Genomic DNA, 16,255 nt, shown 5'->3' on the forward strand with positions numbered 1-16,255 from the left:
GGCTGGGCTTGTTTCTGTCCTGGCTATGCCATGTATAAGTTCCTGGCTTTGCTAGCCCCACTGGTTGCAAGCAGCATCTGCTGCCCACAGCTTTAGGGAGGGGGATAAGGCATCTGGCTTTTCATGACAGCGACGGGGAGGACTGTGGCTTCTAACACTGGTTTATCTCATGCTGTTCTTATTGGGTCCCCAATAATGATGCACCAGTGCCTGCTACTGAGAAATGGGCTTTAATTCAGGAGCTGTGGGCACATCCACACCAGCCTCGGGCTCCTCATCATCCCTGCCCGGCTGCTCCGGCTTGTCTAGGCAGAAAATCAGATTTTCCCCCTTCTCTGTGTTTTGTTTAGTGCAAGATCTCGCCCCAGGTGGAGGTGATAGCATGTGAGGCTTCAGAACCACTCAGCTAATCCATTGTAATTCATACCATCTGGCCATAGTCCCCGGTGCAGGGAGGGGGTCTGGTCATCCACATACCCCCTGTGGTGACGAGCATCCCCAGCTCTGCCTTCTGCCGTGGTCCATCAGCCTCCCTCAGGGGGCTGCCTGGTGCCTGCCATCCTCATGGTGGGACAGCTTGGGTGGGGGCTTGGCTGTTTTCTCATCACCAGGGACTTGGACCATCACTGAAGGCACCTCCCTGGGTTTAATTTCATTTAATTAGGCTTGTGGCTTCCTGAAACCAGGTGCTGAGGACCCGCAGCAGCACCAGGGCTGCTGCCACCTCCTGCCACCACCCCGGATCCATCTGCCTGGGGAGCTCCCTGGGGAAGAAGCAGGGACACCCCGGTGCCAGCCACCGGCTGGGCTGTGGTTTCCTGTTGATGGTGATGGCACTAGTGAGGTGGGGACCTTGGGTGCAGGTGATGGTGGACGGGCAGCATGCTAGTGGCTCAGCTGCTGCGGGTGCTCCTGCTGTCCCCTCCCTCCACAGCACCCTGCCAAGAATTTGTTCCCTCTCGCCCAGGGCCGACATCACCCCTTTGTCGCTCCCTGCTCCAAATGTGCCCAGCATCCGGGAGGTGTTGGCAGCAGGGCCCTGCCCTGCACACATGGGCTTTTGCTAGGTGCTTTTGTCCCAGCTGGACCTGCCCTTCCCGTGTCTCTTTTGGGGGGGGCCCTCCCCGCTGCTGGCACCATCTCTGCTCGGTGCCCCCTCACCCTGGGCTTCCTCATCCCCATGGACGGAGCCAGGATCAGTCCCTGCTGCACCTGCTCAGGCCCCCAGATGGGTCTCCCCATTGTGTGGCTGCTTTCAACCCCATCTCATGCTGGAGGAGCTGGATCTGAGGTGGCAGTGGCGGATCCTGCCGGGGCCAGGAGGCTGTGTTTTGCTTGGCATCCCAGGCAGGATTTGAGCTCGAGCCTATGGAAACAAGCAGCTCAGTGTGTTAATCCGATCGGCCTTGGCGCCCCAGCTCCCCTCCAGCTGATGGTGTCCTTGAGCCCAGCACCGTCCCCAGGCTGCAAGGCTGGTGATGGTGGTGACAGCTCCATCTTGGCAAGGTGTCTTGGACAGGGTGATGGGGCATGCAGCCCAAAATCTCTGTGTGGGAGGTGGCATCATTGTCCTGGGGTTTTGGGAGCAGTGGCTGGCAAGCACTCGGCTGCCTCTGGGCTTGGTGGAGATGGAGCATCCTCAAGGGGTGCCCCAAAACCACCCCGCTGGGTGCCTTGGGAGCAGCCCCTGAGGCTGTCAGGGCTAACCTGGGTGCTCCATCAGGTGCTCAGTCCTGGGGCAACCCCTCCACAGGTTCTGCACAGGGATCCGAAGCATGGATGGAGCAGTTCCTGGAAGCTGCCACTCCACCTAGGCACCAACCAGGCTCTGGGACTGCTTCAGCCGAGCTGCGCTTCCAACCACTGAGGTTTTGCCAGGTCTGTGCTGGTCCTCGCCCATCATGCATGGCTCAGGGATGAGGACGTACAGCTTGTTGTAATCCATATGGGGATGAGGATGCCCAGGGATGGGGCTCGTGGCTTGAGGATGTTCTACTTGTGGCTCAGGGATGAAGATTCATGGCTCACAGCTCAGATGGGGAAGCTGCTCTTGCCTTGCATGGGGGTGAGCGCTGTGGATGTGTCCCACCAGCCCTCCATCCCGAAGGATGGGTGCAGGGGCAGGGGAGTGGTTGGGCTTTGGCAGCTCCTGGGCAGTAGCCACAGTATCACCCATCTCGGCTCCGCTCACCAAAGTGCAGCATTGATTTTGAGCACGTGTCTGTGTGTGGTGGCCTTGGTGCTGGCAGCAGGAGCAGGGCAAAGACCTGAGACAGCAGAAAGCCAGCACCTGGCTCACCTGAAAGAGCTGTGTCCACATCAAACGGGGACTGAGGCTGGCGCGTGTGAGTCCAGCCGGGGCAGCACCTCCACCACAGCCAGGCTGCAGAGGCTGGATGGGAGCTGCTGGGCTGGCACAGCTCAGCCCCTCCAGCGGCTTCACTTTCACCATCAAGGGGCATCTCTGTGCAGTGGTGCATGGTGCTGCATGGTCGGTCTTCTTTGGTGTGGGTGGGAGAGCACCCAACAGCGATGCTGGAGCCCAAACCTTTTTGCTTGCTCAACATAGGTAAAGCTGGGGCTCATCGTGCCACAATCCCAGTGGAGGCCGGTGTGCCCTGCTCCTGGGGAAGCTGCTGCAGGGGCTGGAGCTTCCACTCAGACCCTGGAACAGGCATTTGCCCCCACTCTGCTGGATTTTGCAACCCAGGCTCATGCTCTGCTGCAGCAAAAACCTCTGGTGCTGGCCCAGGGCCAATGGGTGGATGACATGGGGGCTTCAAGCCACCCATCCTCCTTCACTGCACTCCCTATTCTAGGCTTCTGCTATGCTCGGTCCGACCGCGGTCCCTCCTGCCGGCATGGATGCAAAACGGGTTGGCAAGCTGGGAATTGGGGCTGGCGCCGGCATCTCCTCGTGATGCAGCATCCTTGGAGGCCGCACAGACTGTCCGGCTCCAGCACTCCCGGAGGCTTGTGTGCTGGTAGCCACGGGAAGTGAGCATGGCTCTGGGTGAGCTTTGGGGCCACGTGCTGTGGTCCCTGGGGGGTTCATTGTCCCTCCCTGCACTCTTGGCCATGCCTGAGTGTGGCGGCTGGGAAGCAGAGACCTTAAATAACTCCAGAGCATCCTCGCCCTCCTGGTCCTGGGCTTCCCGCCAGCATCCCAGGATGGGTTTTTGTGTGTGTGTGAATAAATTAGAACTTCCGAAACAAACCCCGCAACCGCCCCGCTGCACTAAGGCAAAACAAGCCCTGCCTGGCTCAGGCGGCACGCGGCTCTGTCTGTTGCCTCCGAGCCAGGCTTGCCTGAAACAAGCCGGCAAACCTGTCTCTCTCAGGTTTTTGGGATGCTTCCTGGTGTTCTGAGGCTTGGGAGGTGATTGGGAGCTTTGTGGTTGGACTGGAAGCTTTTCTTGCTGGCTGGAGTGGGAGCAACACAGGTAATCGTTGAGGCCATGGCCACCAGCACTTTTATTTTCAAACCTTATCTTTATTGCAGTTTTCTCCTGCCCTGTTGGGAAAGGAGAAATGCACCTTATCTGGCTGGCTGCTGGCAGCACGACCTGTTCCCGGGCAGGGGAGAGGCGGATGTCCTGCATCAGCAGCACCTTCCACATCCCCTGTGGCACAGAGGATGGAGCCGGGAGCGATGATGCTGAGGGTGATGCTGAGCTAGCCTGGCACGCACCTATGATGGGTGCTGGATGGGAAAGGAAGGTCCCTGCAGCCCCTTACTGCCAGCTGAGCACCTCTGGGGTGTTATCGCTCTGGCCTCTGGCCATCGGCTTTATTATGGGTTTCTGACGCAGCAATAAAGTCAATTCTAAGCTGAGGACAGCTTCGCTGGCACCCCAAGAGCTGGAGCTGGCAGCACGCTGATCTCAGGCTGGGGATGCAGGAATGGGGAGCTGAGGGGGCAGCCGGTCTCTGTGCCCACCCTGGGTCTGGTGGGATGAGTGCTAGGAGGGGTCTGGGTCCTGCAGAGCAGGCGGCAGTGCCCAAGGCCATCGTTGTGTCCATCCCAGGGTGACTCCAGATGCCTGAGGGGGCTGTTTCTCAGGGATGTGCTACGGAGCACCCCAGAGTGCCAGGCAGGAGGGTGCAGGGGCCGTGGGGCTGTCCCTGCAGCACTCCCCTGTTAATGGTTAATGTGACTGGGCAGCAGAACAGGCTGTACCTTGCTGCTGCTGCTTGAATCCCAGGCACTCCACCCCGGCCACCAGCCCCACAACACCCTGCTCCCACCCAGACTGTCCCCCAGACACTCCAACAGTGGCTTTGGGGGTGACGCTGTCACCTGCTTGAGCTGAGATGTAGGAGATGAGGCTGGGATCAGGCCTGGCAGCACCCAGTGCTCTCCAGCATGGGACATCCTAGTTGGATGCTCTCTTGAAGGATGCGGGGTGACAGGAGCAGACCAGGATCCCTTTTTTTCTCCCCCTATGTAATCCCTTTGGCACCCCAGCCAGGAGAGGGGGTACTGTGCCTCTTGGCCACCATTTCTGGGAGGGGAAAAGCATTCAGGGAAAGGCAGCACCTCCCATGGAGCCTTGTGCCAGCGAAGATTTTGAAGGCTATTTTGGGGGTGGATGGCACCTGCCTCGCATCACTTCAGGGCTCTGGGCTGTCCTGGTGCCTCGCTGTACCTGCACCTTGCATCAAAGAGGTGCTCAGGGCGATGGGGCTGCAGATAAGGGTGTTTTCTTCCTCCCGTGTATGATGGAGAGAAAACAGCAACTCTGTGACCTGCAAATGCTCCAGAGCAAGACTGGGAGCTGGGTGACGAGCCAGGGTGGTCCTGAGGCGGGGGAACGATGCTGGAGAGGGGGTTTGGTCCCTGGGGATGGAGACAGGCTGCACTGCAGGGCTCCTCTTGGCTCTTGCAGGCTGTGACTCGGGCTTTGGGCAGGCGACGGCACAGCACTTGGATGCCATGGGCTTTCAGGTGTTTGCCAGCGTGCTGGACCCGCAGGGACCCGGTGCCCAGGAGCTGCGCAGGAGCTGCTCCTCAAGGCTGACACTGCTGCAGATGGACCTGACCAAGCCGGAGGACATCCAGGGCGTCCTGCAGCACATCCAGACCCACACCAACAGCACAGGTAGGAGCCCCTGGCACACCCTGGGGGCACCATGCAGCTCTCCAGGACCTCAGGCAGTGTCCAGCCTCCATGTGTCCCCCACCATGGGCTGCAACCCTGTGGGCATCCATGACAGCCTCTGCTAATGGGACTTGTCCCGGGGCACCCCAGGATTCCCCTGCAGGACCCCCATGAGCTGGGGAGCAGTGGGGATCCCCAGGTGGGGGGTCCCCCATTTCGGTCACCTCTTCAAGCATCCCATCCCTGCAGGGCTTTGGGGCCTAGTGAACAATGCTGGCTTCAATGACACCATTGCCGACGCCGAGCTCTCGCCGCTGGGCAAGTTTCGCACCTGCATGGAGGTGAACTTCTTCGGCTCGCTGGAGCTCACCAAGGGGCTCCTGCCCCTGCTGCGCTCCGCTGGCGGCCGCATCGTCACCGTGAGCAGCCCTGCAGGTGAGCAGCTGCCTTCTGCCTGGCCCACCAGACCCCTGGCACCCTGAGATGCTACCCCATGGTGCGGCATGAATCACACCTTCCCCACGGGGCAACTCCACTTCCCCAGCCAGCTGCATCTGACTGGCACCCAGCGCCGTGGAGTGGGCCGCTGGCATCACTGAACCCCACAGTGGGCATCCATAAACAGGAAGCCATGGGGCTGTGTGTGCACCCTGGGGACAGCAGCATGGGCAATGTCAGCCCAGCTACCACATGCCTCCACTGGGGATGACAATCCTAAGCTTACGCTGGCCAGGGAGAGAAAACCAGCTTCCCCTCCTCCTGTTTTTCTTCCCCCTGGTTAAAACACATTAATTTGAACCAAATTCCAGCTGCTTTCTCAGCAAAACAAAACCTAAGCCCTTTCCTCATGCAGGGGTTGGGAGCTCAGCCCTGTTGAAGCCCTCCCAGTCCCTGCCTGCACCCCGGCCATGCAGGCAGCTGCCTGCTCAGTGAGCCACTCACTCCTCCTTTTGCTCCTGCAAGGTGACATGCCCTTCCCCTGCCTGGCAGCCTACGGGGCCTCGAAGGCAGCACTCAGCCTGCTCATGGACACCTTTCGCAGTGAGCTCCAGCCCTGGGGCATCAAAGTCAGCCTCGTCCTGCCAGGCTACTACAAGACAGGTAAGAGGGACGGTGTCTGCTGGCTGCCTGTGCCTGCAGGTAAAGGGCAGGTACCCCTGGGAGGCAGAAGATGGAGCAATGGCAGAAGATGGTGCCAGATGCAGCTTCTGAGCAGCCCCAGCCTCCTGTGCCCTTTGGGCTCTGGTTGGTGAGAGGTAGGGTCAGGAGCAAGCCTTGCCTGCAGATCATGAAGATGAGGAAAAGAAGACATGCCGAGAGCTGAGCTTGTTCAGCCTGGAGAAGAGAAGGCTTTGGGAAGACCTTATAACAGTCTACCGAAAGGGTGCCTACAAGAAGCCTGAAGAAGGGCTTTGGACAAGGGCCTGTAGGGACAGGACAAGGGGGAATGGCTTTAACCTGACAGAGGGGAGATTGAAATGAGATGTTAGGCAGTTCTTCCCTGTGAGGGTGCTGAGGCCCTGGCACAGGTTGCCCAGAGAAGCTGTGGCTGCCCCATCCCTGGCAGTGTTCAAGGCCAGGTTGGACGGGGCTTGGAGCAACCTGCTCTAGTGGAAGGTGTCCCTGTCCGCGGCGGGGGCTGGAACTGGATGAGCTTTAAGGTCCCTTCCAACCCAGACCAGTCTGTGATTTCTGTGATCCCCTGGCATCAATGATGGCTGAAAAAGCTTAGCCACATTTATGGCAGCACTGTTTCTACTGCACACAGGGGCTGAGACCTCTTTTCCAGTCCTGGGGTACCAGCAGCTACCATGGTGCTCCCACCATGGCATATCTCTGCCAGGGTTCCAGCTGAAGGAGAGCAGCCACGCAACTCACAGGGGGTCTGCATTCTTGCAGGGACAACATGTGACCCTGCCTTCTGGAACCTGCAGAAGAAGCAGCTAGTAGCCAGTCTGCCCCGGGAGCTGCTGCAGGCCTACGGTGAGGACTACGTGGAGGAGATCAACCGTCAGTTCATCCAGTTCATGAAGGTGGCAGTGGAGGACCTCAGCGCAGTGGTGAACAGCATCACGGATGGGCTCCTGGCTGCCAACCCAGCCGTGCGCTACTACCCGGGGCAGGGCCTTGGGCTCATGTATTTCATACACCGGTACCTGCCCTATTTTGTGCGAGACTTGTTCCTGAAAGGGTTCTTCATCAACCCCAAGCTGCCCCGAGCACTGCGGCAGGAGCACCACGATGCCACCAAGAAGGCCTGACCATGGCCCGCATGCGGTCGCGGGGCAGGAGCAAGCCTTCTCCCGGGATTCCCCGGCACCCTGGCCCCCGAGCGCGTGCGCAGCCGCCGGCATCACCCTCCTGGACTGTGGGGGAACAGGCAGCACTAGACAGTGAAAAACCAAATTGCTTTCCAGAATCAGGCAGATCTATTTTCTATTGTGCGAGAATCAATGTTTTCTAGAGACCATGGTTTTGTATTTTTTCTACCCATGCATCCCCCAAGGGGGCCTAGCCCTGCCTCACTCAGCAGCTCTGCACCACACACTGCAATGGACCTTGGGTGTTTCTCAGCTACCCAACATCTTCCTCACTGCTGTTGGAGCTGCATTCACCTCCATCAATCACCTCTTGCCTGGGTCATACCCAGGACCCTGTGGCCACTGCCTCCCTGCCCTTACCACACACTCCACGTGCTCTGGCGAGTGCAGGGGCCAAGGCCAGGCTGCCAGCGCCGCAGAGCTCCTCGAGATGAGCTACATGATTGTCACTTTTTAAATAAATTTGTTCTTGATATGCCACCGGGCTCTGGCAGTCTCCTTCTGTGGTGCCACGGTTGGGTAGGGATGCACTGCCTATGGGCAGAGCTAAGCTGGGTCCCCACCAGCCCTGCATCAAACACCGTGGCAGGAGCCTTGTGTGGGACAGCAGCAGCCACAGGCAGCCCTTGAAAAGGAGTGAGCCTGGCAGGAAGAGCTTGTATCTGCTCCCTGCTACTCCCCCTCACCAACCCAAGGGCTTCCTTGTGCTTGAGCTACACCTCCTGGGCACTCCTGAGCTCAGCACCCAGCTGCACCCACAGACCAGGGAGCACTGCAGCTCAGTGTGCTCAGGAGCAAGTGTCCAGGGCCCCAGGGATTGTACAACATTCTGCCTGGGGTAGAAACAAGTGTCCCAAGTCATGTAAAGAGCCACACCAGGCTCCACTACCACAAACACCAATTCCCTGGATGATGCAGATTCCTCTTGGAGATGGAGGAACAGGTGCCCGAGTTAGTAAGCAGGGAGAGCACAGTGCAGTAGGCAGATATTTATTGGTGCAGGCAGGAGGGGAAGCACAGGATAATACACACTGCAGAGGTGACCACAGCACAAGCTGGGACAGAGCTGCTCTCCATCCATCCATCCCTCCCTCCCAGCAGCAGCACCCAGCATGACTTTCGCATGAGCGAGGCTTCTCCACTGCCACCAGGCATCTCCCACATCTAGAGCCACAACACAGCAGCCCATGGCTTGGCTCCCTCACCCCCAGATGGCTAGGGCGTGCACAGGGCATGAGACACCTCCACCAACAGCTGCCCTCTGCACTCATCAGGGTGCCCAAGGGCCAGTGGCAAGGGTACAGCTCCACAGCAAGTGCCAGGCAGACACCTTGCACGGGGGAGGGGGCTGTGCTGGCCTGGGGCTTGCAAGTGTCCAGCACCATCCACAGAGCTCAAGGAACCAAACTCTTGCATGGCCGCAAGAGGAACCTCCAAGCCATGGGTCTTCTGGGGAGGAAGATGCTCAGCCAGCTTGTGGAGCCCTTTCATGGCAGGAGGAAGACTGACAGAGCTGCTTCTGAGGACACAGGGAGGCTGCACTAGTGCAAACACTGCTGGAGCAGGGAGCAGCATGGCTCTGCCCTCCCACTCCTACAGGCTCTGACCCAGTCCTGGCCAGTCTCTCCCAGGTCAGGGTTAGCTACAGGGGGATGCAGGGACTGCACAGCAGCATGGCCTACGCTACAAACCATGCTCAAAACTAAATCTCACAGGAACAATACTGACTAGGAGGCGTGCAAAGCAACAACAAAGAGGTCCCCAGCTATGACAAACCTGATGTGTTCCTCTGCAGCAGTGGGAACCCCTTGGAGGCAGCAGCCCCCCAGTTGGTCCTGCTCTACGAGCATAAGCACATACAGTATTAGTACAGTAACACAGGGACTATCAGATATACAACAGGAGGTGTCCCTCCTGCCCTGGTCCCTCCAGATGCCTCACAGCACACACAACTCAAACTTCAGCTTGTGAATAATTTAACTAGCAACTGTACAGTGTCCTCATCTGAGTCAGTTCCACAGATAGGACATCCCTGGAGCCTGGGCAAGGGATAACTCAGGGAGTTAGACAAGGGTCCCTCCACATTCCAGGGACAGGAGGGTCAGACAGGAGCAAAGTGGGGTTAGAAGATGGGAATGTAGTTGTCAATCTTGGTCCTGTGCCGCTGGGCAATGCACTCCGCGATCCACACAATGTTGCGGCACTCCTGCTCCTTCAGCTTCACAAAGGCATAGAAGACTCCAAAGTGGAACTGGTTGAGGAAAGCCAGCTTGTTCAGCTTCACCTGGGGAAAGCCCATAGATGGACATGTCACTTGTCCATCTCAGATGGAAGCAGCTGGTCAAGAGAAGTGTGGAGCAGCTCAGGAGGTCCCATGACTTTCCCAGCATGCTGGAAGGCTCAGCACAAGCATCCTGCTCTGCATCTCACTAGGTCCTTGGGACAGCTCTAACCTACAGCACATGGCTCAGGACAGGCTCTGGCGTTTAAAGGGTGAACTATTTATACCCTCAGTACTGCGAAAATCCTCCTTTCCAATGTAATTACACTCTGGTTTTGCTATTGATTCACTAGCCTCCCAAACTTGCCTCCCACACCGCTCTAATCTGTCTGGGTGAGAACATGGACTGAGCACCATGCAGGGTCCCCACTCCCTTGCTGGAGCATCCTTTTTCTCCCCCCAAATTCTGTTCATCCACAGCAGTTGCTGCACCCCTGAGTTTTGCAAATGGCACAAGTAGATACATGCCAAGAAGCGTCTTGGGGCTCACTCACCTCATGCTCAAAGAACCTGTCTTCAAGGGTCTTGTCTCCAGGGTTGCTGCCAGCCCCTTCAAACAGCAGCTTGTACTCCTGCAGGAAGACATTACAAGAGGATATACCCAAAGCCCTCCAAGCTCAGCAGCATATGAGGGCCCTGGGCATCAAAGAGACATCCCAGCCACCCTGTCAGGTCAGCAGAAGACATAGGGCAGCCAAGAGTCTGCCCCGTGCACACATGAACATTGGCAATGGGGTGCTGCCAGGGCTGCACTGCACACACCCCAGTTGAAGGCAATCCCCAGAGAGGCAGAGAAATCCTTTATTTCATCTGTGAGCTTGTCCAGCCAGAGATCCCACCCCTCCTTTGAAATGTGCAGTTCTCAAAGCTGTATCGTTGCTTTGAGCCTGCAAGGACGATGCGTCAGGTACAGAGACCTCCATGTACAAACTGGGGTGTTTGGGCCAGGCCCCTGTGCCCACAAACACTGCCACATGCCCTGGCTGCTTCAGTAAGGGGACACTGAGCTATCCAACTCCAAACAGGTCCCCAGCCATGCACAAGATCAGCTTAAGGAACCCAGACACATCCAAAAAGTGTCCTCCCAGGTCAGTGTCTCCTCTGTGACTGAACCAGATCTCAGAGCAACCCACTAGGGCTGGGGAAGCAACCACTTCTCGCTGAAGACACGTTTCCACCCCCAACCAGCCGAAGAGAGACTGTCACTGCTGCCACACTGATACCTCTAGGATTTAGTGGTGAGGGCAGTCCCCACACTGTGGGATGGGGTGCACAGAGCATGGGTAGTCTCCCTATCACCACTGCAATGACAGCCATGACTAACAAGCCAATGGCATCCCAGGCAAGCCAACTTCACCTTGGCCAAGCAGATCACAGGACCAACTGCACCAGGCGAAGACAGGCACCCCGCTCCCCAGGCTGTCAATCCACAAGTTTCCCCAGATCTCTGAGAAGCTCTGACCCAGAGCAGGTCCTTGCACCGGTACCCATGGCTCTCACCCCAAGCACTCACAGGGTAGTAGTCAGCAACATTCTTGACTTGTTCGTAGTCATCTGCCCGGGCCAGCTGAGCCAGGCCCTCAGGGTAGAGCTTGCCACAGTGCGGGAACAGCTTTGCTCGGTCCTCCTTGGACAGCTCAGTCCCAAATGAGTTAATAGTGATGATGAAGGCCCTTCGGTCAGCTTCAAACTGCGGGACAAGAGTGGTTCACCTTGGGATGCAGCATCTTTGCCAGAGGCCAGCAAGTACTGATGCTGCTCTGAACAGAACCACATCAGAGGGCACCATGAACAGGCTGCCTGGGACACATACAGCTATATGGTGCTCAGCAAAGGCAGGCTATACATGCAGGCTCCCTGTATGCCCAGTAGCTGATGCGTGGGGAACAGTGAGGGGATGAAATCCCAATCCCAAGCACAAGCCAAAGCACTGAGGAGAACCCTGCCCAGGTCAAGGAGTTTCTCACCTACTGCCCCTGAGCCCTGCGCACCCCACAGCTAGCCTTGGCATGGAGAGAGGCACGCACTGAACAGCTCTGGTTGTCTCCTGCTTGTTATCCATGTGAGAGGATGAAGATGTTGCCATGAAGGCAACAGACGGGTCAGCACCTGGCAAGTCCATCATCTTCTCCATCACCTGGAGAACCAAACCTGCCCAAACTCATGTTCAGGCAGTGTTTTCCCAGGCCTCCCAATGCACAGGCAGAGTGTGCATGCAGTGCTGAGGAATATCTGGAGCATCCTTAATGCTGGCAGGCAAGCTGGGCCTGAGCACGGAACAATGAGTATCATTGCAACAGCATCCAGCTATAGGGGTTTCCAGACCTACCTCCAGGATTGGGCACATAGCATCTGCTGTGGTACCTCCCAGCACCTTGCAGAACTTGTAGAAGGACTCCAGGTAAGCCTGGAAGAGAAAGGGCAGGTGAGGACTCTCCTTCACAGGTTCATCTAGTGCCCCACAGGGCCATTCAGCAGAGGACAGACAGCAAGCAGGGATGCTCGCAGAAACACAGGAGCTCCCACTCCACATGAACTTGGATGCCAAGCCCACACAAGGAACTGTGCTTCCTCAGGAGCCGGAGATGTGAAGGGTTGTGGTTGGGTTGGTTCAAGTGACTGCATGATCTTACTGCAGGCAAGATCCCCTGGCAGCAAAGTTAAAGCCCATTTTGCTCCTTTGAATTGTCTAACTCCACCACATTTACTGAAGTCTCACGTGGTTTCCTGACCCCGCTCTGGCCTCCACAAACATGCCAAGCCATGTAACTGTAGCTGCAAAACCTAGGCTCAGAAAGTACCGCTGTGCAAGCAGAGTCAGGAGATGAGACAGGACATCTGTGAAGGAAACCGGCCATCCTCTGCAATCCTCTTTTCATACTGCAGCCGCTTGGTCACCATCCCAACTGGAGCACTGCAGAAAACATGTAAGGCTAAGCACAGCCATGCTGCCTCCAGGAAACGTAATCCTTTGTGGACATACACTATAATCCAGCTGGAAGATGACTGTATCTCCCAAGGGGAGCCTGTGAAGGCTGTGCATGGCTAAAAGTACTGTTCAGCAAAAACTTTCTCAGAAGTCATCATGTGATAAAATACCTCCCTGGACAGAGCACTGCAACTAGAATTACTTAGAAGGGATGGAGTAAAATGATGCTGAGACATCACAAATCTCTGCTTTGTCACAACAACTCCAGGACTGAAGATGGACCAAGAATGCAGGTGTTGGACACCCTCATCCTCTGCACTAGAAAAGCACCTGGATTACTGTGTTCTGTAAATATTTGCTATCACACAGTGCAAGAGGACGCTGCTGGGTGAGCATCACACATCAAAGAAACATCATCTCCAGTGCTTGCCACTGCTCAAGTGCAGGAGAGCACAGAGCATCAGTCTGCAGTTACCACAGGAACACGGACATGGATAATGGACTTTGCTTGAGGCCAACAGAAGAGGGAACCTGGATGAGATGGTTAGTTACTACTCTGCCCTTCTCAGAGTTCACACACAAACCTAAGGCTCTACAAGCAAAAACAGGTGAACTCAAATATCCAGCACTGAATGCGGATCCAGTATCACAGACACCATGGGAACACAGACTGTAGAAATGTCGCACTGGGTACACCCACCATGTGCTCTCCAGTATCCTGAAGCCCTCAGCCCAGAAATAGTTGTGTCTTTGCATTTAATAATCCTTAATGCACTTTTATTTTCATGAACTCTCTATTTTTATTTACCCTCTGCCTCTGCCAGCCTCATCAGTCTGTCACGCCCAGCTTAAAGGGAGACCTGTGGCTCTGTCCAGCCACACTAACTTTTCCAACACTATCTACAGCTACCACCACAGCTTGGATTCACTCCTCTTCCAGGTGAGGAACCCTAAACTTTTTTGCAGTTTCCCATGCAGAAGCCCTTGTACCCAAATTCTTAAACATGTCCTCCTTAGCAGCTTCTCCTGTTCCACTGTTCATATTCAAAGATGAGAGAAGAGAGGAATGAGTGTTTACAACAAACACAATTCAGATGTACGCAGCAGCACAGTGTTATCTGTGCAGCTCTTTTCTGTTGTTAGGAACAGACTACCTTGGAAAAAGACACTTGTTTAGAGCAATCAGAACCTAAGATTTCATTTAGTAGTAGAAAGGAACAAGGAAACCCTTGCTGTACAAGCAGGGTTAGGATTACCTCCTTGCCTCTCCCATACATCACTCCACATTTATCCACATTGATCTGCCTGCTGTATTTTACTGTCCAGCCACAAAGCTCCTTCGGTTGTTTCCTACAAGAAGGTCAACAGCACAGGCCACTAGTCAGCCAGCTTCACTTCAACATATCCATTAAAGATGTGGCAAAAAGGGAGTAAGCATTGAAGATAACAATGCCAGCACGCCTCCACTGCAGGACTCTGCTGCTGACTGCCCTCTACACTAAGAGCTGACCACTTAACTTTTAACCTCTGCTCCCCATCTTAACCATACTTCCATACAAGAACCTTCTCACTTCTCAGTGCTAACAAGAAACCTTTGTAATTGCTTTCCTCTTATGAATCCTGCTCAAAGCTTCTGTCTACATGCTCATGGATTCCTTCAAAAAACCTCCAGTAGGTCTGGGAGGTAGCGCTTCCCCTTCCCATACCAATTCCTTCAGGCCATGGGCATCCATCCCAGGCACCCGCTCCTCAGAGCGGCTCTGTGCAAATTTCCATCCTGATTTTATTTCCCTCATTTGCCTATGGAGACCATTTGCATTGTATTATACATTTTCCAGTCCCTGGGGAGAGAGGTGACTTCAAGTGAGAGTCTGTAAGCGGCAGTTACCTTTCCACCCTCACATCCCTCTGATTCGTTGCTGACAGAGCCTCTGTGTTCCCCAGGGGCTGCTCTTCAGCAAGAGCCAGTCCCAGCACATACCAAGAGATATCAGGCATCCACACTTCAACGTGGAGGTAGGAAGAGCAGAATGCAAAGCATTATCAGGCCTCAAAAAGGAGATGGGAAAGGATGTAGCAGCTGGGACCCAAGGAGATGCCCCCTACACTCCCCAACCTGTTTGTCCTGTGCACAGAGGTCTGCACCCTGCAAGACTGCAGGCACTTATGCAAAGAGGCATACCTCCCATCATTACAGCAAAAGACCAGTACATGCCAGAGGCCACACGTAGCTGGGCATGACTGCTGACACGCAGCTCCTTCTCCTCTCCCTTCACCTTCTTCCCTTCACCTTCTTCTCTTCACGCCTGGCCTGTTCTCTGCCTCTCCCACCAGGCCACGGCTTCCTTGGGAAGCAGAGGTCACACTGACTGCAGACTGGCTGTGACTAGCCAAAACAAGACTGGCAGATACAATCTGCATCCCACCCTTAATCCAGAGAGTCGAGATGGAGCGATAGCCACAGCCTGCACATAAACACATGCTTTGATACTGCCAGCTAAAACCAGACAGGACCTGCAGAGATGACAGCTCCCTCTGCGGGCTCAGGACAATGAGATCCTTAGCCCTTCCTCATCCTTATGCCAATATTCTCCCAGCCTGCAGGACTCCTCCACCCCAGCTGCACCTTTTACACTGCTGTACCAAGAGCATCTAACCCCAACCACAGCCACTGAAGGCTTGAGCAGGCTGTTGGAGGCTTTTCTAAAAGAGCTCAAGGGAGAGAGCCAAGCCTGTGGAATTCCTTCAGCCATGATAAGATCTGGCCACCTTAGCCCTTTGAATGCACTTAACTACACACCTAAACTCGTGTGGTTAAGGAGTAGCCTTCTCCTGCCTGCTTGGGGCCTGAGGAAATTCAAATGCATAAATTCTGCAAAACCTCTTGTACAGACTCTTCACAGTTTGACAGCTCAAAAAAACCCCAAAACAAAACAACAAAACACCCCGCTCTGCCTGCCTAGCTAATGTAATTCTGCAGAGCTGAGTTATTGGATGGCAGGGACCTCCAAGTGCACTGTCTTTACTTCTCAACGGATGCAACTACTTCTTGGCCATGTTTACTCTATCACCACTCCAGGGAAGAAAAAGAGACAAAAAGCAAAGTTATTAAGTCTACTCCAAGAGGAAAACACCCTCCCATCTTTGGTTGAAGAAAGCCAACCTAGCTTGGTGCTCCTGACCCAAGAAAGACCTGTAGTCATACTAAGAATAACCAGGCAAGTTAACATCTCTTTCCCTTCCTATAGACTCACTCACCTTATACAGTGTGTTTCGAATTATTTCAATATTCATTTCATCCAGGTCCTGTTCAGATATGCAATCTTGGAAGAAAGCAGCTGAAACAGAGCCACAGACAGAGTTAGCATTGCCCTAACCAGATACATGCCCAGTACTTTCCAGACTCTTCAACAATACCAGACAAAAGCACACCCTGTGTTGAGCTTGTCCCTCCTAGGCCCGGCCCTTATCTTCAGTAGTCACCAAATTGCCATGATTTAAAACCTCAGGCTCCAGCATGGTTCCACAGGCCACAATCATTTTGGGGGCTCTCCCACGAAAATCATTCTTCACTCCTTAGTCCTATGGTTTGGTTAACAGCCTGTTCTCAGCTCTAGACCCC

General features: G+C 55.3%; 2 protein-coding genes across 2 annotated transcripts in view; one reads left to right on the plus strand and one right to left on the minus strand.

Moving 5' to 3' along the window:
• The first annotated feature begins 1,164 nt into the window (after positions 1-1,164).
• On the plus strand, positions 1,165-7,903 carry HSD11B2 (hydroxysteroid 11-beta dehydrogenase 2). Its single transcript, XM_030470804.2, has 4 exons — positions 1,165-5,102; positions 5,352-5,537; positions 6,066-6,203; positions 7,002-7,903. The coding sequence occupies exons 1-4, from the start codon at positions 4,847-4,849 to the stop codon at positions 7,361-7,363; spliced, it is 942 nt and encodes a 313-aa protein (XP_030326664.1). The 5' UTR covers positions 1,165-4,846; the 3' UTR covers positions 7,364-7,903.
• A 494-nt stretch (positions 7,904-8,397) lies between these two features.
• ATP6V0D1 (ATPase H+ transporting V0 subunit d1) overlaps positions 8,398-16,255 on the minus strand; it is a 36,325-nt gene continuing 28,467 nt past the window's right edge. The window contains exons 4-8 of the mRNA XM_030470796.1: positions 15,892-15,971; positions 12,034-12,111; positions 11,218-11,394; positions 10,199-10,276; positions 8,398-9,707 (exon numbers count right to left, since the gene is read on the minus strand). Of these exons, the coding sequence (XP_030326656.1) occupies positions 9,546-9,707; positions 10,199-10,276; positions 11,218-11,394; positions 12,034-12,111; positions 15,892-15,971 (575 nt within the window). The 3' untranslated portion in view covers positions 8,398-9,545. The remainder of the gene's footprint in view (positions 9,708-10,198; positions 10,277-11,217; positions 11,395-12,033; positions 12,112-15,891; positions 15,972-16,255) is intronic.

Source organism: Strigops habroptila, chromosome Z, assembly GCF_004027225.2.
Source record: "Strigops habroptila isolate Jane chromosome Z, bStrHab1.2.pri, whole genome shotgun sequence".
Classification (NCBI taxonomy): domain Eukaryota; kingdom Metazoa; phylum Chordata; class Aves; order Psittaciformes; family Psittacidae; genus Strigops; species Strigops habroptila.

Bases quoted from the DNA above. Each gene is read 5' to 3' on its own strand.
- HSD11B2 (XM_030470804.2), top strand. From the start codon at position 4,847: ATGGAGACAGGCTGCACTGCAGGGCTCCTCTTGGCTCTTGCAGGCTGT. The intron at 5,103-5,351 runs GTAGGAGCCCCT...CCATCCCTGCAG, and splicing joins GACCCACACCAACAGCACAG to GGCTTTGGGGCCTAGTGAAC. The intron at 5,538-6,065 runs GTGAGCAGCTGC...TGCTCCTGCAAG, and splicing joins CACCGTGAGCAGCCCTGCAG to GTGACATGCCCTTCCCCTGC.